The sequence below is a fragment of the Convolutriloba macropyga genome, chromosome 3 (assembly GCF_964194025.1).
Source record: "Convolutriloba macropyga chromosome 3, txConMacr16.3, whole genome shotgun sequence".
Classification (NCBI taxonomy): Eukaryota; Metazoa; Xenacoelomorpha; order Acoela; family Convolutidae; genus Convolutriloba; species Convolutriloba macropyga.
Genome location: NC_134470.1, coordinates 76122396 through 76147468, shown reverse-complemented (window position 1 = coordinate 76147468; position 25073 = coordinate 76122396). Strand labels below are relative to the sequence as shown.

The window sequence follows — 25073 nt, the reverse complement described above, 5'->3', positions numbered from 1 at the left end:
GGCTCCGCTCGCATATTCTAGAATAATATCTGATAAGTTTCTCTAAACACAAAGGCCACACAAATGATAAAAAAGGATTTTAAAAATGTTATGTACAACCTTACAATGATAAGCGAACAAAAAATGAATAAACAAAAAAGGAAAAGTGAAAACAGAAGTGAAATAAAGATCTGAAAACTGAATAGAGACTCACCAGACGACACCAAATTATGCTTCGAGTTAGAAAAAAATTTTGAAAAAATTTGTTTTAAATCTGCTTTGGTAAACATTAGTTTAATAATTGAAAACTTTGATTCAAAAATTCCTAACACCATAATTTTCAAGAAAACCTTTTCTGTTAAATAATTCTTTTCCAGCAATTTTTAGTGACATAGACGGTAATAAGTCATCTTTATTATGAAATGGGAAGAAGAAAAATCTGATGGCTGACATAAAGGTAAAAAATTCTATTACACAATTTGATTAAGCCCAAGACATCAAAAATACAATGGCTGTAATTAACTATCTTCTATATTTTCCATTTAATGATCTATTGTTTTGAAGGACAAAAAGTTGATGTTTGCTACAAAGCGTAACCGATGTCCCTTTTTTAACAGAAAACTTTTTCTTCCGAAATCTAATCCGGACTATAGAATTTAATCAACTGGTTTTACATTGACAAAAATCTCTAAAGAATGCGGTTGGTCGGCTGGTCTATTTTTTGCTTTTGTTTTCACTTTCTGCAGGATGTATGAAATAAAATAGTCTCTCCGAAGAAAATGAAAATAACCGTTTGTATGTATTGTTATAGTTGAATTATTACAATTTTGGAGTTGTTTAAGATTTTAAAGTCAACTTACGTAAAAAAATCTGTTATTGAATTTGAGTTTTATCATAATCATTTCAAGAGTCATCAACTATAGATTTTTCTTGTGCTTATTCAAAAAAAAATTAATCACAATCAATTGTGTCACATAATTGTACCTTTCTTTTTATGAAACTGTCATGTCCAAAGCCAACTTTGCTTTAACCAAATTTTTAGCAACTGAGAGTAATCACTTGATGTTTGCGTTGTGCACCAATAAAATCCATTACAAATTGTAAGTGATTACTAAATTTATATTTTTTCCTCATCCCCCTGGTGGTTTCAGCACTCACATTTATAAATTTTAACATAAACTTATGCTTTTGAATTGGGTCATTTGCATTTTTTTTAACACACCTTTTGAACAGGGGGACAAAGTGTATATTTAATTTGATGGAGGGTTCGTTAATTTTAGTTATACAATATAATACCCAAGTTTAGACTATTAAAGTGTGTCCAATATTGACCCTATGTACACTTTTCATAAGTCAGAGATTGCATTTTTTGAGATTCTTTAAAGTTATTATTTCTACACTTTGAAACTGATCGAAGTCTTCAACTTCGAAAACAGTTAAAAGTTGCCAAAACCTTAAGAAAAATTGAATTTTGTTCAGCTGAATGAATCTATTTAGCAAAGCTCTAACGATCGTCAGTTCATCACCAATAAGTATAGTGTTTTATAATTCAATTCTTTTGATTCGAAAAGTGCGTTTTTGTATATATATTTGTAATAGCAGAGTTGAAAAATTGATTAGTCAAACCCGTCGACACGTTATATGCGATAGCAAATTTTAAACGTGCGTTTTTGAGCACTCTGACTCTAGCCAAAGTTGAGAATCAAGTTCGGATCGATTTCAAGTTCAGCAGCCTAAACTTGGGTTGAGCTTAATTAATAGTTTGGTCAAGCTAAATTCTAGTTGAACGTTTAAGTCGAGCTAAAGTCTTTCCATTGGGCTGTTTTAGTCGAGCATGCTCTCTTCATAAATAGGTGTCTAGACATGGGTACCAAGGGTGGTAACGGGGAAAATCCCTAATTTCTAATTGTGGGTAATTAAATGAATCATTTCCTTAAAATGAAAATGTAGACAATTGTCAGTTTTTATCAACTTGTTAATTTGCAACCCTTATAACCCAGTCTTTTTTCCAGATATCTTTTCTTCCGGAAAACAGCAGTCAGCGCTTTGAAGCCTGCATTCTGTCCCTTTTTGAAGCGGAAAGTTAACTCCAACCCGTACGATGAGAAACAGCCTTCTGATGACGAGACTCGAATGGAACTTCTGGTGGAGTACGTTGCTAAACAACAGGTGGAAAGGTTTATTGGCGGATTAGAGGAGGGTGGATTGATGACGTCAGCAGACAAGAATATTCGATGGATGGTGACTTCATGCGCATGGTAAAAAATTTGATTCATGATGGGGGTGGGGGTGGGGGGGGGGGGGTGGAATATATAATTAATTGCTGTCAAATGAGGTTTGTATTAATTATATTGGTCCTGTGGTCTTTTTAATGCAGTTTTTCGCGTGACTAATTTTCTGTCTGACCCATTTGACTTTTCGTCCTCAAAAACGGGAGAAACAGGTAGCGCCCAGAGGGCATAAAGTGACTGAGCAGCTCTCTTAGAGTTTTACGCCTTATTAGTCTTTAATTATGCAACTTAGCGAAACTTTTGAGGAGACATAATTTCATTGTATGGAGCGCGGTTCTGAGAAGGCTCACCTCTCTCTCTCCTTCAGTCCCCCCTGCTCAGTCACCAACACCACTCATCCCCTCTCCCCCTGTTATACTCTCTCTTATTGAATAGTTTAGGATTCGCGTTGCGAATACTTTGTCTCAAGAATGTGTTAGGAATTGCTGAGCGAATACACAACTAATTGTGTATTACGAATTCTGATTATTGGAAACGCGGTGCGAATCCGTTGCTAAGTCTAACTCAGAAATATGAAGAGCGTTTGCAGAGTAACTTGAATTCAGACTGACTAAATGAAATTATGATTACTTATAAAAAACTAGCATGAACAAAATATGAAATAATTTAGTAGACTAACGGGAATATTAATTTAGGTGAATAAATCGAAGTCATTATTTTTAGTTATAAAACACATGATATAATTATAGATATAGAGGATAAATAATTTAGTACACATAAAGGTTTCGATATATATTTAGGTATCCATACGTATCACATTTCCCTCGTGACAAAAAAAATTTTAATGTATTTACAATTTTTTAGAATCAACACAAAACATGCAAACGAGTGGGATGAACATAACTTAACTCAAAATTGTAGAGATACTGCAAATGTTAAATTTAAGAATGACAACGATTAAAATTTAAGTATATGCGAGGCTTATAAGTCTGAGAACTTTCAATCGCACATGGGTTGTGTATGCTAATGAATGTAAATTATCACCACTTGACAGACAATTACAGCACATAAAATTCTAAATGTTCAATAATTTTGGAATCGTACAGCGAATACGCTTCAAATTCTCAACATGTAATCTGAATACATTACACTGAATAATTTAAGTGCACACACAGTAATAAATGGATTCGCAGGGCGAATACTTGAATGAATTTAAGACTAACAATTGAAGAACAACTGTAATAAATTAAAGCAAGGTTAACATTAAAATTAGATTAAAGGAGCGGGAACAAGACTAAATAAGTGATTGTAGTTTATGACAGTTTTGCTGAGTTTTTAGCTTAAATTTCATTTTCTGCATCCCAAACTGACATTTCCCGTTCTTGCTCATACTCGAAATATCTAATTCTGGGGTCCGGTGGTGAAATTTGCCCCAATTGTAAGTCGGGTCGGGGTGGTGACGGGATTCTTGATTGTTCGGCATTTTGGATAAGGGCTACTACCGAATCTGCTTGTTTTGATGCTTTCTTGTCTTTTTTATTCTTTCGCTTTTTTTGGTTGAGTTGAACTTGATGGAGCCAGGGAACTTGTTGGGGAAATGTCTGCATCTGTGAATCCATAAAATTGGGGTCGATTGCGCTTGCGGCCTTTTGTTTGATCGTCCTGTGCGGGGGGTACTTGTGATGCAGGTGCAGGTGGAGCCGGTACAATCGAAATTAATGGTTGGTCTTGAGCTGGCACATCTTCGTGCAGATCATCTGCGATAACATTATGGCGTCTTTTGAGCTGCGGTTTTGTCGGTTTGCGTACCATTAGCGCACGCGATACATTTGAATTTACAGATGATACTACCGATGTAGTATCCCGTTGGCGGTGTCTGATTTTTATTTCGCCCCTCTTCTGTTTCTTAAGATCATTACTGTGTTTTGCGATCTTAAATTCTGTTGTCTTTTCATAAGGAGCAGGGCGTCGTTGAGCGTATACCCACAAATTGGTGGATCTTTCAGCTTTTGTCCCAAATTTTGCGAGATCACTATCTCGAACCTTTACTGGGGCTCTGCCAGGCTCGCTGATGATCGTCGTTGTTGGTGACGACTTTGTAACAAAAGATCCAGGCTTAAGTACCTCGTACAGACCCGCCAACTGTCGTTTTGCTTGTTTCTTGTTTGGTAGTTTTCGGGCCAGTTTGACTTTAAGGGACTGTTCTGTCCTCGGTATAGGATCCGTAATCTGCGGATGTGTAATGAAACGGGACTCTTTGTTGTCTGATTCCCGATAGCGCTGACCTGCATCTAAAGAGGCCTGACACATCTTTTGTTCAATTTCGATGTCGCTTCTGTTGGCACTGATCCATCCAGCTTCGTCCAGCAAGTCCTCCGCAGAAACTGTTTCAGCATCTAAATAGTGATTAACAATTTTTTCATAAGTTAGATTTAGACTTGATGGAAGTGTGCTAATATTCCTTAAAGGAGTATTTGCGGGACGACCGAAATGAGCTTCAAAAGGTGTTATCTTTGTTGTTTTCTGTTTAGTTAATCGTAAATCAGAGACTATTTGTTTAATCGCTTTAGCTGTGGAAAATGTATCTTTATTTTCGGCTTTCATGCAAGATAAACGTCTTTTAATTGTTTGGATCATTCGCTCCACCAATCCAATAGCTCTATGATCACCGACCGGAGCGTCGAGAATGTCGCTATTATTTTCGTTACAGTAGTTTGTAACTTGTTTACCTGCAAGACAAGTTGCTTGGACTAAGCGTATTGTTCGTGGGATTCCATGAGTATATGCATAATCACGAAGAAATTTTACTACATTTACCTCATTAGCATTGTCGAATATTCTAACTGTTGGATATTTTGAATAACGGTCAATACATGTTAAGAAATAAATATCTTTATATTTATCATTAATTATCGGACCCCCAAAATCAATCTGTATTTCTTCGTTTGGTTCTTGACAAGTTTTGTGTGGGTGCCATTTAGACTTTGGTATGATAGGTTTCAGATTCTTACCAATATCTGTACACGGGACGCAATCAGATGTTTTTGCTAAAATTTCCCTATGCATGTAGGGCCACCATGCATATTGGGAGAGAGAGATCATCCCCCAACTACCCGGGTGCGTCATGTGGATGGATTTGAGCACCGCCTCCTTAATAGAGTTTGGAATGGCCACGCGTTGATCAACACACAGACACCCAGATTTCACATGTAGGTCCTTCCAAAAGGAGTGGATGTACGTGCTCACTTCTTTACAACGGGCCTCATCATCCTGTAGTACACAGTCGCGGATCTCTTTCAACACCGCGTCCTTACTAGTGAGGACCGCCAGAAAGGATTTGGTGAAGAGCTGGTTGAGGTTATTTTCAAATATCTCTTCCCGGGATCGCTCGATGTCATATTCCTCGGGTGATGATGATGCTTGGGTGTTGCTGGGTCCGGCTCTTGTAGATGAGATGGGGGTAGATTGAGTACGGAATGTCACTCTTGGGGTTTGTGGTGAAGTAGGTGGATTATTTTGTGGTGCCTCTTTTGCTGACATTTTGATGTGGAGTATTTGCTGTGTGGAATTAGCTATTAAATGGCCATTAGAATTTTGCGACTGGATTCGCGATGCGAGTGTGGTATCAGATTTAAGCAATTGATTTGCACGGCAATTAAAGTTAGAAATGATTCGGAATTGTAATTGTTTACTTGTGCTCGAGGAATGAGTGGATTAATTGTGGCATTTGAATTATTCGTGCTAATTTTAGCAGGTTTGCAAAAGTGGACGCGCGTCTCGTTTACTTGTTGCTTATAATTACTGGTTATGTGCCGCTTTTGGAAAGGAATTTTATTCGCGTGACTAAATAAAGATGTAATTGCGTCGCAAATACGGGAAATTGTTGCTACCATGAATTCCTCATCGTATTGATTGACACTTTTAGCGTTTTGATTTGGTTGTCGCGAAATATAATCAACTAAGCCCACTCTAGTACCAGGAATATGTTCGATGTTAAAATCAAATGGTAACAAACGGTCAATCCATCGTGTTAATCTACTGTTGTAGGATTTATTAGAACGGTGTGATTTTAAGACTGAAAGAAGTGCTCCGTGATCTGTTAAAACTGTGAAAGTCTTCCCAAATAGATAATATTTAAAATATTCAATGGCCCAAACCACTCCAAGTAATTCGAGTTCATTTATATTATAGCGTTCTTCATTGCTATTAAGAAAACGAGATGCAAAAGCTACTGTTTTCCACTCTTCACAATCTAATTGTTCAAGAGCAGCGCCTAAGCCTTGGCGGGATGCGTCGCATTTGATTCGCGTTTCCAGTGTTGGGTTAAAATGAGTATTTTCTGTAGCGTTTGCAATAACAGTTTTGATGTGTTCAAAATGTAATTGATGATTTTCATTCCAGATAAATTTTTCGTTTTTCTTTAATAAAGGCCGAAGAGGGTGGCATATTTTGGCAAGATTAGGTATAAATTTGCTTAAATGATGAACGCTACCTAAGAATGACCGTAACTGTTTCAATGTTTTTGGAGCTTTGATTTCCGCAATTGCCGCTGTTTTAGATTCTATAGGTTTAACACCGCTTTGTGAGAATGTGAAGCCAAGCCAATTTATTTGATGTTTTGCGAAGTGACATTTGCTTAAATTAATTCTAAGGTTATCCGCTTCGAGTTTTTGGAGACATTTGTACACGTATTTGAGGTGCGATTCCTTGGTGCCTTTGCTAACTACAATTATGTCATCCAGAAAACAGTATGTGTTAGTCAGCCCAACCAATGTGTAATCCATTGCCTTTTGAAACTCGGCCGGCATATCCGTAAGGCCATAAAATCCCGTTTTAAAACGATACCTACCTGTTGCTTCGCCGCAAATGATATTAAAATTGCAATGACGTGCGGTATCCGGATGCAGCTTTAGTTGGCTATAGGCATAATTTAGATCGATCGTTGAGAAATAGACATTATCTCCCAGATTTGAGTTATTAATATGTTGTGAAATTGAATCGATAAGACTATCTATATTTGGCATTTGATACTTGTTTTTGTGGATCGCTTTATTTGATATTTTCGAATTAAGAGCTAATTTTACAGATTTGTCCTTGTTGACCGTAATTACAATGGGAGAAATGAAGTTTTTATCCGAACATTCTTGTAGTTTTTCAATGTGTCCTTGTTCAGAAAGTTTGTTTAGCTCAGCGGATACTTTGTCTAATAAGTTTATAGGAACACGGCGGCCTTTTTGGTGTGATGGAGTATAATGTTTGTGGAATTTTGAACGAACTGTATGTACTTTGGACTTACCAATTCTGGAGATTAGGTCAGGATAATCAATAGCAATCTGTTTTTTGATTGGGCAATATTCTTGATCTACCTGATTGATTGTTATATGATTATTTGATTGATGTATTGAGAGTCCAAGAGCTGGAAACAAATCTCTACCCAATAGAAAACGATGTCCATCCGCCACTACTTGAATTTCTATCGGATTTGCGTACCAATTGCTGCTTTGAATTGAAGTTTGGAGAATGCCCACCGTATGAATAGGCTCGTTTGAAAATGTTTTCAATTGTTTAGGATTCGCTTCGCGTATCCACTTTGATTTCGAGTCATGGGAAATGATGGAGTTCGCCAAGGATTCATTTATTATTGTGCATACGCTGCCCGAATCCACCAAAACATTTGCTGATGTATTGCCGAAAATTACAGGAAGATTGATTGCCTCCACCGAAGTTGTGGGATCTGTTGAAGATACTACTGCTACACAATTATCTTCATCTGAAGAATAGTTTGACTCCAAATCAGGGTCAAAATTGGTCGAAATTTGATTGATATCTTCATTTTGATCATCTTTTTCTACGTTATTGACCCGCGGCTTAGGTTTTGGGTACGAATTGGGATCTTTAGGTTTGCGACAAACCTTTGCGAAGTGGTTTTCAATACCACAGTTTTTGCATCTTTTTCCCCGAGCGGGACATTTATTACGGTGGTCAAAGGTCCAACTAGATCCACAGAAATGACAGACTTTTTCCGTGCTGTTGTATTCATATTAGAGAAAGGGGTAGCATTCGCGATGCGCATCCGTTGTACTTGGTTAACAGTTGAATGTGACTCGGTTTTACTTGCATTCATTTTTAGTTGGTTGAGCGTACCCATCTCGATATTAATTGCTATTGCCAATGCTTTTTCCGGGTCTACTGTTTCTTTAAGAAGCTCCTTTTGATTGTCTTCATTTTGCATATTCGCGATAAAGACGTTCCGGATGATAGTGTCTCCTTTATCTCCTAGATCACAGTTTTCCGAAAGTTCTTTGAGATGTCCACAGAACTTCTCAATAGGTTCTCCCTTTTGCTGTTTTCGTGTGAGGAAAAGGTATCTATCGAAGGTTATATTATGGATCCGAATGAAAGTTGTATTTAGAACATCCCAAAGATCCTTCGTTGAGATTGTTTCGAGATTGACGGTCGAATTCTTTGAGTTGAATACGCGCCGTCCTTCCATGCCTAAGCTCAAGTACATCAAAGAAGATGCTTTTCGATCACATAACTTCCACGGTTTGTCACCGCAAAGTATGCCGACTGCTATAACTCGTTGACATTGATTTTTCCACGCTGTTTTTGCCTGCTCATTGCGGGTACGTCGATCTCGCTCTGATTGTGCCGTCGGGTTGTCAACTGCGTTCTCATATGCTGGTTCAGGAGGTAAGAAAACATGTTCTGGAGGGTCCACCAAGAGAAGGTCCACTTCAATTCCTTCTCGGGCGAGGATTGCGAGTTTCAATTGTATTCTCCAAAACTCCCAGCGAATTGGGGGTTTTAGTGTCGCCTTTTCCCAAAAGGGTTGAATTCCAAGTGGGGATTTGCCGCTGTCCTTTGTCGCTGACTGCGCCATGTTATACTCTATCTTATTGAATAGTTTAGGATTCGCGTTGCAAATACTTTGTCTCAAGAATGTGTTAGGAATTGCTGAGCGAATACACAACTAATTGTTTATTACGAATTCTGATTATTGGAAACGCGGTGCGAATCCGTTGCTAAGTTTAACTCAGAAATATGAAGAGCGTTTGCAGAGTAACTTGAATTCAGACTGACTAAATGAAATTATGATTACTTATAAAAAACTAGCATGAACAAAATATGAAATAATTTAGTAGACTAACGGGAATATTAATATAGGTGAATAAATAGAAGTCATAACTTTTAGTTATAAAACACATGATATAATTATAGATATAGAGGATAAATAATTTAGTACACATAAAGGTTTCGATATATATTTAGGTATCCATACGTATCACACCCCCCGTCCACCCTCCTCCACCTGGCGATTTGGACCCTCCTATCCGCCACTTCCAACCCCCCACCTTCCTAGTCCAATCCCCATTAGACCATCATCCACTCACTCTCCCTCCAAATACAAGCTTTTCTAAGCCCCAGCCAGGTACCACTGAAGGCAAACACTCGCCAGTCGTTTGAGAGCAATTCGCCCGACGTTAGTTGGTTAAATTTCATAAAATACAAACGTATCACCGCAACGAGCTCGCATCTTTTGGCAATGAATGCAGTGAAAGATTTGCGGTTTTTAGAAGTTGAGTTTAATTTTTAACCTCATTCACCGGAATTCTTACCAAAAAGATCATTTGTCCACGGGTTTGAATTTCTGACCCCTGACGTCAGCAACTTCTTCTACAGCACCACTTGCTACTGACTTCTAATGTGTTTCTTTTGAAGTTAACTCAGATTAAGTCCAATTATGTTAGGCATACACGCAGTGTTTTTATAGTAAAATCAACAAATTTTAGCGTTGTTTGTAATTTCAGTATTTTTTTTCACCACTTGAGCAGGAAGCGTTGAAAACCCGAATTGACCGCTAAAAAAGCATTTTTTTTTCAAAATTTTATTGCAAAAACGTTTGCGTTGATCTTTTTTCGGTAGATTGACGTAAAATGTGCAATTTTTAGCATTGAAATTTCTATTTTCACTGGTTGCACCGCATTCAGTGCTAAAACCGGGAATCGAACAACCATTCAATGCCATTTAATTTCTAGTGTTGACACCTCGAACTGGGTCGGCTGATTATCAAACCTTCAGGTTTTGAAATCATGCCCATTAATACATTTTGTTTCAATGGCTTTTTAGTGATGTGTGTTCCATCAGTTGAAACATAACATAAAACAGAGCACAGCCTTATAATATTAATTAAGTCTCATTGAGATAAATTTTTTCAAAAATGGTTGATGTCATATTATCAAAAGTTAAAGGTACACAAAGCAAAACATAATATTTGATACCAAATATTATGTCTTGCTTTTTTGTACCTTTAACTTTTGATAATATGACATCAACCATTTTTGAAAAAAATTTATCTCAATGAGTCTTAATTAACATTTTAAGGCTGTGCTCTGTTTTATGTTATGTTTCAACTGCTGGAACAAAGTTTTGGATTCATCGAGAGATAATATTTTAATTACGTAACGAATTTCAGTTAATGTGCAACCGTAGAAACCTTTGACGAACTGCCAGCTTTCCTAATTTTAAAATTCAATGAAAACCTTTCCGCTTTTTTAAATCAACTGTACAAAAAGTAACAACTATTTGGTAGTAATTGACGCCAATTGTTAAATTTGATACAAAAGTTTTCTGTTACAAGCAACATTTTGAAATCATGTTTTTATTGAGAAGAAAAAAGATTCACCATAACGATAGATTCTAAAAATGTGAATTTGAGAATTGAATCAGAAAACTAAGTTGCCTCAATTGTTTAAAAGAAAACGTATTTAGAAGTACTGGAAACGCGTAGGTATTAGCAGTGTAATTTGACATCTTTGCAAGAAATTAACTATTTCATTTAAAGAAATTCTATATGATAGTGATGAAAAGGTTGTTGAATGTGTTCAGTGCTAAAAAAAGCATTTTTAAACTTTTCAAATTTTTTGTTCAAAGTAAACACATCCTGTAGTATGTTTTTAAACATTCATTTTGTGTTTCTGTAAAAATTTTGAATCATCACCACGCACTTATTTCCTACGGCAATTTACAGATTTATTATAAAATTTTCCAAAACTTACTGCCTTTATATTACAATAAATCAAAGTTAAAAATTTGTCTGAAGGACTAAAAATTGTAACGCATTTCCTACTTTTTTTCCGGCACATCTTAACTTCAGCAAAGTAAGCCAAAATTTTTGCAAGAATTACGTTTATAGCTAGCTACAGAAAAAAGTTTTTCTTAGCAACAAATTTTCTGCTTAGTCTGTTGAAGAGTTCTAAATTGATGTAGGAAATACGTTGAATTTTCAATGAATTAAAGGGATAATTATGGAGAAATATTACACTCAAATTGTTTTTTCAGTTGAAAGATCTCGACCCTATACTCAAACTTATTATCTGTACGGATTTCAAATACTTCGGACAAAAATTTTTACAGCAGATATTTTTCGAAATACAATGGATGCATCTGCTAAAATATGCATTTTTAGCACTATATTACTTTAGATGTTTGTAGATAAATGTTGGAAAAGTTGAATAACCGACACTGTTTTCGCATTTTATGGTATGAAATTTTCGTTACATCATCTTAAAAATGTTCAAACTTGAAAAGGACAACTATAAAGAATTAAAAAAATAAACCGAAAAGATTTTTTGGCTTTGTTTTTATTTGAATTGAAACCCTATAAATCTTTGTGATCAAATAATACAAAATTGTTTTCGAGATTATTGTATGTTTTTCAGTGGTCAGTCGCAACATCTATCTAAATAACTATCCACTTTTTGTATAACACTATTTCTAGCCTTGTCAACGTTGTCTGAATTTTTTCAGCCTCTTGTACACTGGCAAACACTTGGAAGGGGAAATGTCCGTCCACGCTCACCAGTTCCTTGAGGAGCTGAACAAGTTTGTGCACGTGATTCCCTTTGCGGCTCTGGCTGATAACAACCCCTGGCTGCATTACCTCTTCTGGCCCAAAATAAAATCTCTACAATCCGTGTTCAACAGTAAGAAAAAAAAATCAATTCATCATATAACTCTTTTTGGTCTCAATCAAATTCAATTTTTTTTGTGATTTTACAAACCGAATTAGGGCAGTTTAGAAAGATTTTGCGGGACTATGATTTGATTAATTCCGATTATGATTCGAAAGAAGCCGTGTGCATATCACACTTTTCGCGACTATGATTCGTTGATGCCAGATCATGATTCGAAATAGTGCTACCCAAAAGTTTGGTCCAGACCTTGTATTCATTGTCTGGGAGGGGTACCCCCCAGACAAAAAATTGTCGAATCATATTTCGACCACCTCACCTCGGGCACAGAAGTACGGTTGATGTAGAGCTCTCTATAAAATGCCGCAAATACAACAAAGAAATGCTCGTTTTTGTGTATTTTGAAATTTACGTTATTGAAGTTCGAAAATTTTTTTGTTGAAATTTGAAAATCTTAGTAGCCAGATATCTTAGTATCTTCCTGATAATGAGGCCTGAGAATCAAATTAACTTTGTATGGAAACACTGTATTCGCTATAGCGCTCACCAATTGGACTGAAGAAAAGAAAGCTTGAGTTTTTTTTGATAGATGACGCAGTTATCTTTTCGAGTGCTTGTCAATAAAAAACAGATTATAAAAACCTATCCTGAAAAATATTTGTAACACAATAGTCAGTGTTCTGACAACAATGAGAGTTAAGGAAAATTTTAATATTACCAAATCGGGTGGAACAACATTTGACGAGTTCGAACATTAACTGATAATCTGCAGAACAATCTAATCATTCGCAGAGAAGCTTAATTCGTCCCATTTAAATTATTTCTTCTTACAGCAGCAATTTTCAAACTGAGTCTTGCACGTCAAACAATGTTTTCAAAATATATTCAAAATATTTTCCAAGTGATGATGCAGAGTGAAGTTCTGAGGGTGACGTTTGTCTTTAAGAAAATTAATTTTAAAATTGGTAATAATTGTTTGCTTGTTAAACAGGTAGTAACAATTTCACTGTAGTTCTAAAATATCAATTTATTAAATAATATCTTTTTTTTTTTCAAAACGATGAGCATTAGCTCTAAAAATGCACAAATGTTGTCCATGATTTCCGTTTTATAAATTCATGGTAGAAAACAAATGTATATAGTTGGGTGACTGTTATGCACGAATTTACGTCACAAAAACGAATTGAAATTGACGTATTTTAAAATCTTAGGTTGTAATTTTCTCTCGGATTCGAAAATTTTTTTGTTTCCTGTGCTGCAGATAACATTTTTTGTTCTTAACGTCTTAACACTAACGATAGAAAATGAGGCAAGAGAATTAAAGTTAATACAGAAATTAAATGCTTCAACGACATACAACCTTGATAAAGTATTGAAAAAAGATCAAAGTTCTTTTTAACTAAACAGTCAAGAACTTTGACCATTTTTGCAGATTTCATTTGACTGATTAATCGATTAAGAGACACCCTGGGTTGAGGTGGAAGAGATTTGACTGGAATTTATTGTCCGGGCGGATACCCTCCCAAAACGTTAACTAAAAAATGGACAACTGTTTTTGACTCAGAAATGCAAACGATACAATGTTTATTTCGTTTCATAAGCTCCGTGTATCGAATCATTAAAAATTTTAAAAAAAGCAGTTGGAAATTTGAAAAAAAAATGTGTGTCATTCTATCTCCTAGTCCCGCAGCATCTGATAAAAAATTTACTTATTCAAATTATAGAACCAATTTTGGCGGAAAATAAGCAATGATTTAATAATGTGCAATCCTATTTTTACTTCAATTCGATGAGCTAATTGAGCACAGAGATTACAGTGCCAGAAGCTGCAAATTAAACTACCTAGCACTAGAAATTGTAAAGTATGGGACAGAAAGCTAATCTTTTTCGCAACGATATTGTCTCGGAATTTTGAATTTTCCTTAATTTTTTCATATCATTCGTTTTGTTTGTTAATTTGTTTTTCATAACAGATTGTGACAAAATTTGGTTTTAGTCCTATGGTAAGTTCCTCCCCAACTTTTCGGTTAAAATTAATATAATGACTAATTTGAGAGCGTTAACTTATGGCTAGATTATAACTGAATTTTTATTTAAAAATTTTTTGTCTGTCGCACAGTTTCACACTTTCGTTTTTACATGCTTTGGCCTGTCGAATCATAGTCCCTTCTTTTTTGCAATCACACGTTTTATTATTCTACCATACCACCTGTTTGTCCTGATGTTATTAGTCCTACATTTTCTAATTGTTGTAACTTTCGAGTCATAGTCACAAATGCTTGCATAGTCCCGCAGAATCAAAACATGAAGGTTTTTTTGTCTTTTTTGTCAACATGAATTTTGTCTTTTTTTTTCAACATTTCGCGCATATTTGAATCATGCCCAATTTTGTTGTTTGGGTAGTCTGATCATGGCTAAAAGTTTTTACCACCTCATCCGGTTTATAGTTAAATCACTTTCCTCTATCCGAACATAATCTTTTCCAAATATCTAATCGTTCTAAAATGTTTGTTTAGAAATTTCTGACTTCATTTTGAATCTGATCGCTGACACAAAAGAAGAAACTATTTTCAACCAACTCATCACTTGGTCTGCAACTGAGTTACGACCCGGAAATGTGTCTCAAATTGAAGTCCTTTCGATTGGAACCCAATTATTCGGAGCAATGGTACCCACCACAACGAGCACCATCCAATGGATAATACTATTCCTCGCCAATCGCCAGGAGCTACAACGTCTGGTCAGAAAGGAACTGAGGTCCCAAGACGATACGGGATCTCTAAAGTCGAGGAGTTGCAATGTTTACTTGAACGCCGTGATCTATGAAACTCTGAGATTTATTACAACAACTCCGATTACAGTGCCACACGCACCTGTTGACGACTTTGAAGAAGGCGATGTTTTCATACCTAAAGGAACACCTGTTTTGGGTAACTCTATGCTTATATAGTTCCATTCAGAAATACAATTTTGTTTCTGTGAAAGCCCGTTGAAATTTTCTTCTTTCTGTTTTCTAACCGCTGTAATGTGATCATAACTTTTTTGCACCAAAATTTATTAAAACATCTTTCCTTAGAGCAAAAAATTGAACTTTGAGATACCTGTACAAGACCTGTAAAAGATACCTGTGTTTCTTTGGCGGGAAATTGAAAAAAAATGGGAAAAGATAGAGGAATTTCTTCGCTGATTTTTTGTTATAAATCTACTCTAAAACATGATCACAAAAATGGTCTTTACGTCATTGAAGATGAGAAAAATCGGGATGGGCTCTGATGGCCAAAAAATACGACTTCCTGTCGCCAGTTAGAGCCACACCCCATTCATTTCATGTCTCATAAATACAGTCAAAAGTCAGACTTCTTAACCCAATCAAGTTATGATTTTAAATTGAACTTAATATTTATCGCGTATTGTGTATGTATTTAGTAAATCTGTGGGCGGCCAATCACGACAAAACAGTTTGGAGGTATCCAGACTCCTTCGACATTCGCAACTTCGTCTCTGAGAACCCGCCGTCCGAGACTCCGACTCTCAATCATAGTGCAATGGAGAACCTCGCATCTTTTGGATTCGGAAAACGCAGATGCTTGGGAGAGAAACTGGCTCTAAGTTTGCTCTATTTAATTCTGTCTGGCATTTTGAGGAAGTACAAGGTAAAACCAGTGGATGGGAAGCAAATCAATGAAAAGCAACTGATCCGTCTCGATGTTGTCCCAAACGACTACTCTGTCATTTTCCAAGATGAACGATAAACAAATAAACAAAAAATAAACAAAAAGCTAACTATATATGATATCCGCAGTCGAAAACAGAAGACTATATTCTAAGCTGTTGCAAGATTCTTGTAATCTTGCAGGACCCTGCAAGATTCTTGTAATTTTTTGTTTATCTTGCAATTTTTTTTGCAAGTTTGTGCCGGTCGAGTTCTACTCGAATTGGTTTCTTTTGATTCGATATTCTTCATTTTAGTGGAGATTGCGGGATTAAAAAATTGCCGTGTTCATGCAACACAATTTGATCAAAACCAACAAAACCATTTTGTTTGCAAAATTCATATCAATACAACTAACCTCCAAAATCAAAATTTGGTTAAAATTACTAGATCTGATTTCACTTTTTTATTTACATTCCAAAGCAAAAAAAAAAATGCCGTATGGCATTTTTTGAAAGGCCTTTCAAGAGACACTTTTTTTTGTTCTTGACTAGAGATGCACATTAATTTCGAAGTAAAGTGCGACAAAATAGAGGATTTAAGGTTGAAATATTGAGGTGCAATTTGTCTCAAATAGTTAAAGTTCTTTTGTAATCTGTTATTCATAAAGTTGTAACACAATTTGATATTCGAAACTGGTAGTTTTTCTTCAATTGAAGTTGTTAATCTTATTGCATTTTTTAGCAGTACTAGCAGAGGCCACTGCTGAAAAATGATAATTAGACGCAAATTTAGTTTTAAAGTAACATTAATAATCTACTTAAATTTGCTGTTATGTTGAAACATTATGTTCAAACCTACTGTAGGTTGTATGGAAACTAAGCTGCTTAAAACTATGACTCTTAGAAGTTATAACCGTTCGTTAGAAATTCAAAGAATTGAAAATTTGCAGACGGATTTCTTTTTTGTTTATCCATTCCAATTCCTAAATCTAGCTAATCTTTGCAACCCACTGTCTGACAAAAGACGAACTACAAAGCTCATTTGGTTTTTTGTTCGTTCAATTTTAGCCAAAACTTAAATTTGAACTAGATAAGATTTGAGTAGTATCATTCGACAGCCAGCGGACCGTAAAACATTTGCGGAGGAGTTTTCGTACTCTTCGATGACTTACCACGGGTACTAATTCTGTGATTAAATTAATGTTTCCGTATTTTGTTCATCTTTTCAGTATTGTGTTCGTCGCACCAATTTTGCATCATATTTTTGCTGTAAACATAAAAAGAACTGCGTTGCATAAGTTGGTTGATTTCATTTCTTGGATAACAAGTAGCTGCTAAACAATTTAACATGATTTTTTCTTGCATGTTTGGATTTTATGGAGAGGTTTGCATCTTTGTTCAAAAATTCCTACACAGACATTTTCAGCAGAGAGCTCTTCATATTTTCAGAAACATTAATAATGAAAGTGATTAATCTGAATTATTGGACCCCGGTCAAGTGAATGGGAAGGTCACTATCTGACATAGTGATATGAATAATACAACCCAGGTTTAGGTCCGGACCCAAATTGAGCTATGATCAGACTATCCAGACCGAAATTACCTCTGATCAGACCCTCCAGACCAAAATGATCTCTGATCAGACTTTCCAGACCAAAAAGTCCTCTGATCAGACCGAACCCAGACCTTTGTCCTGACTATAGTGCGCTTATAATCAGACCCAATTTCAGACATTGTCCAGACTCTAAACAGACTATGATCAGATTTTCCAGACCAAAGTGACCGCTTTTCAGACCGAATCCAGACCTTTGTCCAGACTATAGTGCGCTCATGGTCAGACTCAAACTCAGACCATTGTTCAGACTATAAAAAGACTATGATCAGACATTCAGACATTCTGGACCAAATTGACCGCTTATTAAACTCAATATGGACCAAATCTAAAAAGTTCACCTTTTCTCTGTTTTCTTTGCATCGTTGGCGATTTGCGCAACGCAACCAAACAAAGTTCTTGCGATTAAATTGTTAAGTCCAGGCAAATTTTAATTCTTTTAATATAACAACACCAATAGTTGTTGCTAATTCAAAAGTAAGCTAAGTAACCCCAACCTGCCATTTTTGTTAGTTCAAAACAATTTAGAGAAGTTCTCTCTTTGATTGCAATTATTTAACTGACTACAAAGCAAAATGTTTTATCTGACTTAATATAGAGGGCTAAATTTTTAGACTTCGCACGTCTTAAATCAAGTCCTGAGTCTTGGCAATTCTTGAGTCAAGTCTTGGCCAAGATTTGACAAGTCTTCCGCAAGTTTTGGCAGAGACTTGACAAATCTTGGATCAAGTTATGAGCAAGTTATGAGCACATATTGGCAGCAATGCTATAATGAAAATGAATGGTAAAAAACTTCTCATTGCTATTTTCGTTTTGTCTCAGTTATTTATTAAATAAATTGTAAATATAGCAAATAGAGGCAATTTTAATTCAACACGTGTACACAGCTGATTTTCTAGGCTGCACTAGGAGAAATTGGCCAGCTTTATTTGAAAGAAATGAGCGTTTTTATGACTTGCAAACAGCTTTGAGATCTAAAAATTAATGGAAAACATTTGAAAGGTCTCAAGCATTGTCAACCCGCAAATTTTCTTGGCAGTTTACCAGTGATCCTTTTAAAAAACAAACAAAAGCATGCTAATAAATGTAACAAAATAAAATACACAAAAACACTTTTAAGGCTTCAAAAATGAGAATGTCAAAAATCAGGCTGACTGAGCTAAAATCATGCTTGGAAAAATTAATGGAGTTGAAATTGTACAAAAATTATCTAGACACCATAGTAGTTATAGGGTGAGCAAGCCTCCCGGGGGGGGGGGGGGGTGTAGACCCCATGTATTAAGATAGGGTATAGGAGAATTTCTCTGAGTGGGTTTATAGTAATCTATTAAGATTATGGATAGAATCTAGGGGCGCCTACCTGTGTTCCAGGGGGTGAGTAATAAGGTAGGAGCAGATGAGGGTGATTTTCCGGAGCCCCTTGTCACGTGATTTTAGAGGTCATTTAGGGATTAATGCAGCGCGCAGGGGAATTGTACAGTCAGCGCGAATGGGAATTGTACAGTCAGCGCGCAGGGGAATTGTACAGGCAGCGCGCATTAACGGATAATTCCCCTCGCAGTAAATTTCAACATCTTTTTGGTATAACCACCGCAATGTATTATGATTAGGTATAGCCGCCGCAATGTATTAAGATTAGTTATATCCGCCGCAATGTATTAAGATTAGGTATAGCTGCCGCAATGTAATACGATTAGGTATAGCCGCCGCAATGTAATAAGATTAGGTATAGCCGCCGCAATGTATTAAGATTAGGTATAGCCGCCGCAATGTATTAAGATTAGGTATAAACACCGCAATGTATTAAGATCAGGTATAGCCGCTGCAATGTAATAAGATTAGGTATAGCCGCCGCAAGGTATTAAGATTAGGTATAGCCGTCGCAAAGTGTTAAGAACAGGTATAGCCGCTGCAATGTATTAAGAATAGGTATAGCCGCCGCAATGTGTTAAGATTAGGTATAGCCGCTGCAATGTAATAAGGTTAGGTATAACCGCCGCAATGTATTAAGATTAGGTAGAGCCACCGCAATGTATTAAGATTAGGTATAGCCGCCGCAATGTATTAAGATTAGGTATAGCCGCCGCAATGTATTAAGATTAGGTATAGCCGCTGCAATGTATTAAGATTAGGTATAGCCGCCGCAATGTATTAAGATTAGGTATAGCCGCCGCAATGTATTAAGATTAGGTATAGCCGCCGCAATGTATTGAGATTAGGTATAGCCACCGCATTGTATTAAGGTTAGTTATAACCACTAAAATTGAGAAAATTGAAAGTTTTTAAAAGAATGAATTATGAAGGTACAAAAAGACAGACATAGTATTAACCAAGTACATTATAAGTAATTTTAAACAAACAGAGAGCGCTCACAAAATGAAAATTAATTATGTAAATTACAAGTTCAGGGGTACAATATGAATTCCATCAGATAACACTTTTTGTTTAGGATAAAAATATGAGAGTCCTTTCTTTGTTTGTTCATAGGTAGCGACGCAGTGGTTGATTGTTCGAAATCCTCTATTTGTAGATGTTAAAATGATGATTTCTTCCATCACTCGCCGATATTTTTCCAATGGTCCATCTCCGGTCTCTTCCAATGTTCGTTTGTTGAGTCCTTTGCTGCTGAATTTGTACTTATCCGATTTGGCATCGTAGCAACAATATGTTTTGCTACAGAGTCAAATCATTTCAGTACATCTAACTTCTTACTTGAACAGACCTGGTTCACGCTTATCGTGCTTTTTATGTTTATCACAACAAGTTCTAGGGAAGAAATTTTGTACAGCATCAGCTTTGATAGAATCATCACAATCGTGTTCCCTCAGAGCTTCCCACTCTGCTTTTTTAGATGGACGATTGCAATCGTACAAATTATTGTGTGCTAGAGCTAAGTATAAGGAGTCATTGTCCATTTCTAACTCTTCAAATGTGTCGACATCGCAAAATTAAAAAGAAAATTGTAATAAAGCTCCAGCATACGTAATTTTGCGTACTGAAGTATAAAAAAGCCGACTATTATCGGTTCACGGTGGTGCATTTTTAATTTAACAAGCTCAACTTTGTATAGTTCTTTCGACACTCTGTTAATTCTCTTAAACAATTTCCCGTTGATAGCTTTGTGTGTCTTTTCATCGTTCAGGTATTTTGTCTCTGTATGTCTGCTTCTGTCCATGATTTGGTAACCATAGGAACTATTCCCTAACATTTTCATTGTTTCTGCTACAACGCGTGATTTAGGATTTTCATCTCCAACTATTCTAGCATCAACAGCCGATTGGAAAAAATTGTTGAAGCTTTTTTTGGGTGTGTACTGAACGAAGCGATAAATTTTGGTGCGTTTCAGCCCAAGACTAAGGTAAAAGTTGAGTAAAGATGTTATGACTGTTCCATTCTCCAACTTGAAGCTTGAAATCAACGTGCGTTGCGGTTGCTTGAGTAAATCGTTATCAATTGCATAATCCGTCATATAATCACCAATATCTGCTCGACTAACATTAAAGTTTTTAAAGATTGGTGGAAAGTTCGAGAACTTGTATTTCAACCCATCTGGAACTTCGAGATCACACTGAACGCAACCAAATAGTTTATCTGCTCTTATCTTAGTAAGTAGAGATTCTTGAGTCAGAGGTAGCTTGAATGGGAAATTGTTTCTCACGTGAATTTTTACGGATTCATCACCTTCGACAGTTTCCCACCAGTTACATTCCCATAACTCAACAACTTTATATCCTTTGCTTCGCAAATAGTCTCGTCTTAGTTCATCGTATTCCCATTTCTTGAGTCCTTTCCGAATCTCTTCGTCTGACATGCCTGCTCATGCTTCCTGACATGCACAAAAGTAAAAGTAACAACCCCTTGCTTCAAAAATAGTTTTACAGTGAGCACAAAATCCGTCTACATTAAAACAATCAATCTTTTCCTGGGTTCCAGTTGCGTAGTAACTTTCAATAGTGCAGTTAGGACGCTGAGATTGTAGGTACGACATAACCATGTTCTCAAATTTCGTCGATTTATTTTGCCTAGCTTTAAACTTCTGAGAGTCTGAATCAAACTCCCATCTAGTGTAAAGCCCAGTGGGCATTTCTTGACACATCGAGAAGGGGTAAGGTTGACTGGCGTCTATACCCACAATTGATTTGCAAATGTGTTCTGTGTTTCGAATATAGCTTTGATCCACAACCGCTATTCTAGTAAACACAATAGAGGGACCACCGGTCTTATCTTCGCGTATTTTATCATGTAAAATTTTGTCTGCTTCAACGAAAGGATAGAATTTGTTATTAATTGATTTGTGTAGACAAATATTTGCTAAAATAGGTAGTGTGCAACCCAGTTTTAACATATCAATCCCTTTTTTATGATAGAATTCCATCATTTTCTGCATCGCTTCTAGTGTCGGGACAACATCCTTGTTATTATACCACCTGACAAAGTCTTGAAAACTTGTCATTTGTTCGTGCTCCCACACACTTTCCTAGTAATTGTAGTTGTCAAATCTCGAGGGGGGCACTACCTTCAACCTAAGTTTTTTCAGAGCCTCATTTTAGGAAAGTCCACTATGCAACAATTTTGTGAAATCCGTACATTCTTTCTCCAAGGGATTGAAATCTCTCAACTTACTAAAGAAACATTCGTAAGGAGGAAGGAAAGTTACAACCAATTTATTTAGTGAGTCGAACCATTCTTAAGGGAAAAATCTTTTGGTCTCATTTGTCTTGTAAGCTTTGAGGAACGAATCTAGTGATGTCGCTCCACCAAGAAAGTTTAGAATATCGAGAAACTGAACACCACCAAATTTAAAGGATACAAAATGATTAGCTATTTTAATAACCGTTGGTTGAATATCGCCCTCGTGAATGAGGTAGGGTAGTAAATAAGACTTGATAAGATTCACATAATATTTCCCGCTGTTGAATCCAAATACAGGTAAAGTGCTGACATATCGTTCGAAATGTTGTTGTAAATCGAGAAGTTGATTTTTCTGAATTTCGAGGAATTGAGTCGACATATCAAATTCTTCTTCTTCGATATATTGGAATTCAAACATTGGAGTACTCTCATCTTTCCTTCCATTTAGTTTCTCGAATATAGAATTTACTCTGGTTTTAATTGCATTTTCAATTGATGAAAATTTTTGCAACATTTCTGCTTTACTTTTGCTAGCTAGTTCTTCTAATGCTTCAACAAAAGATACAATCAGTGTCTTGGGGTCTTTGTTGCATAGAAAAATAGGTTCGTGTAATAAAATTGAAGAAATTGTTACAGAGATTGGTTCATGTTTTCCTATCCAAGTAGTTGTATTGGTATCTTTTAGTTCATTAGATTGAACGCAGATTGATTCGAAGTCAAATACAGCCAATTTTTTGAACAGCTTTTGTTCTTCCTCATATCCAATTTCAAAACAGTCAAGTTAATCGAACAAAGTTTCTCTCGAAGTGTAAACACTCTTCGGATAAATGTTCTCTATCCTATCTTTACAAGATTTCACGTGACGGTGGAAATTACCAGCACGCTTAATAAAGGTATCACAATTAGGACTGTGGAATCGTCTGAAGAACGTGTTGATGTCATCAACATAGCAAATGTGGTTGTTGTAGCGCAGTAGATTAATGTTGATCTCGTACGTCTCAATACTTCTTCTTGCAAGTTCACCTACAAAATCCCCGTTCTCAATGTCATTGTCATAAATGATAATGTTGTGTTTTATAGAATTTTCAACAAACACAAGGTGGTCCATTGACACTCCTCTAAAGTTAATTGCGTCATGACCAGACTCGTGGAGAAAGTCACTGAACAACTTAGCTGCGTTTGTTTCCAGCTCAGCTGATCCATACAAGTGAACAGCCACAGCTCTAAACAAGCAAAGGTAGTCCTTGTAGGTTTCTCCGTATCCATTTGTTACAAGACAATTTACATCTCTTCTTCTCAACAACTGTTCAGGTATAACAGCATCTAAACATCCCATTGGGATATTGTTGTGAAGAGCACAGAAAATTGTTACATTCGTAGTTAGTGCATACCGCCATTTTGTGTTTGCCCTTTCTTGAGCACCAGTCTCAATCAAATCCATTTTCTCTACTCTATCCTGAAGTGAGACTAAGTCTCCCCTAGAACAAAGTAATTGAGACTTCTCAAAGAAGGTGTTGTTCTCATGAGCATAAAACTATCGGTATTCGTCTGTGTCCACATTTCGTAAAATAAACCCAAGAGATAAATTTATTTTTTTTAAGCAGTTAAGCTTTTCAAGTTAAGCTTTTTAAGCAGTTAAGTTTTAAGCAGTTAAGCATTCAAACACGTCCTTCAGTTTTTCATTAATTTCGCTGGGATCAAGTTTCGGCGTTTTAAAATTGAATACTTTATGTCTCCCATTCTCCATCTCAGTATTGTCAAAGAAGTGTTGACAGGCACTAAGTTCCTGCTGTAACTGTTCGCTGTTCTTATCCAATTCTTCCGATTCTAGTACTTCTTTCAAAATTTCGCTGGATTTGGTTGCAACTTTGGTCGATGTTCCGTGTTTCCGTCTCTTATGTTGTTGAAGAGAATAAAAACTTGGAAATTCCTCCAAGCATATAGTGCCCACTGTACTAAGCTTCTTTTCTTGAGGAGCATGATGCTTAGCAAGGTGGTAGTTCAGGTCTTCTTTCCTCTTTGTATCGAAATATTGACTCTTGGGACAATTTAAAGTCCCACTATCACACGTTTCTTTGTGTCGAGCCATTTGCTGCTTGACAACCATTTTCTTGCACTTTGTGCATTTGATAGGTAGATTTCTATCAAGAGATGGCATTGTATTGTTGTGATCCAAAATAAATTGAATAAATTTCAAGTAAATTGCCGAGCAAGTGTATCGGATAACAAAGTGAGAATGAATACAGTTTTTGGTTTGTTAGTTAGAAAAACTTATGACTCATTATTTCCATATAAGGAAATGACGTAATTTCCATTTTTAGTAACATTACGCAAAAAGAAAGTTCAAGAACTTCCTACGAAGCAGTCACAGTGTTGTATTCTACGTTGTATTTCAATCCAGAAAACATCCAAAATGTGTAACCTTAATCCTTGGAGGAAAAACGGAAATCTTAAGTTATATTTATTTGTCATATTGCTGATTTGTGTTACTTTTTTTTACAAAACAATACTATTTATCCCAAAACAGACTTTGCTCACTTAGAGAATACAAGTATTTTTGTAAACGAACTAATTTTGTAATTTTATCGATAAAACACTAAATGTGTTTTTACAATAATATTAAAATATTAGAGAAGAAAACTCGTACTTCAATTGAAGATAACTTATATACAATTGACGATAACGTGATTATATTACAAACTACAAACCAATCAAATTTTAGTATTAAGAAACTTGTTATAAAAGTTAATGATCTCGTTTTGTTTATCTCAGTCTCTCTTTTAACACTTTTTTATTTTAATAGATTAATACGTGAAAATTTACTCATTTGTTAAACATGTTGATCAACAACCACCTACAAATTTTTGAGAAGATTTACAAGAGAAAAGAAGGTATACCTGATGCATACAAAATTGACGAAATTGATGTAGATTCATACCTTTTTTTTCAATTTTTTGGACATTTTCACAAAATCCAACAGAATAATCCGAT

General features: G+C 35.9%; 1 protein-coding gene across 1 annotated transcript in view; it reads left to right on the top strand.

Moving 5' to 3' along the window:
- LOC142336465 (cytochrome P450 1A2-like) overlaps positions 1-25073 on the top strand; it is a 69288-nt gene that overhangs the window by 16044 nt on the left and 28171 nt on the right. Inside the window, exons 3-6 of the mRNA XM_075385319.1 lie at positions 1992-2237; positions 12021-12196; positions 14701-15114; positions 15611-15837. Coding sequence (XP_075241434.1) covers positions 1992-2237; positions 12021-12196; positions 14701-15114; positions 15611-15837 — 1063 coding nt within the window. The remainder of the gene's footprint in view (positions 1-1991; positions 2238-12020; positions 12197-14700; positions 15115-15610; positions 15838-25073) is intronic.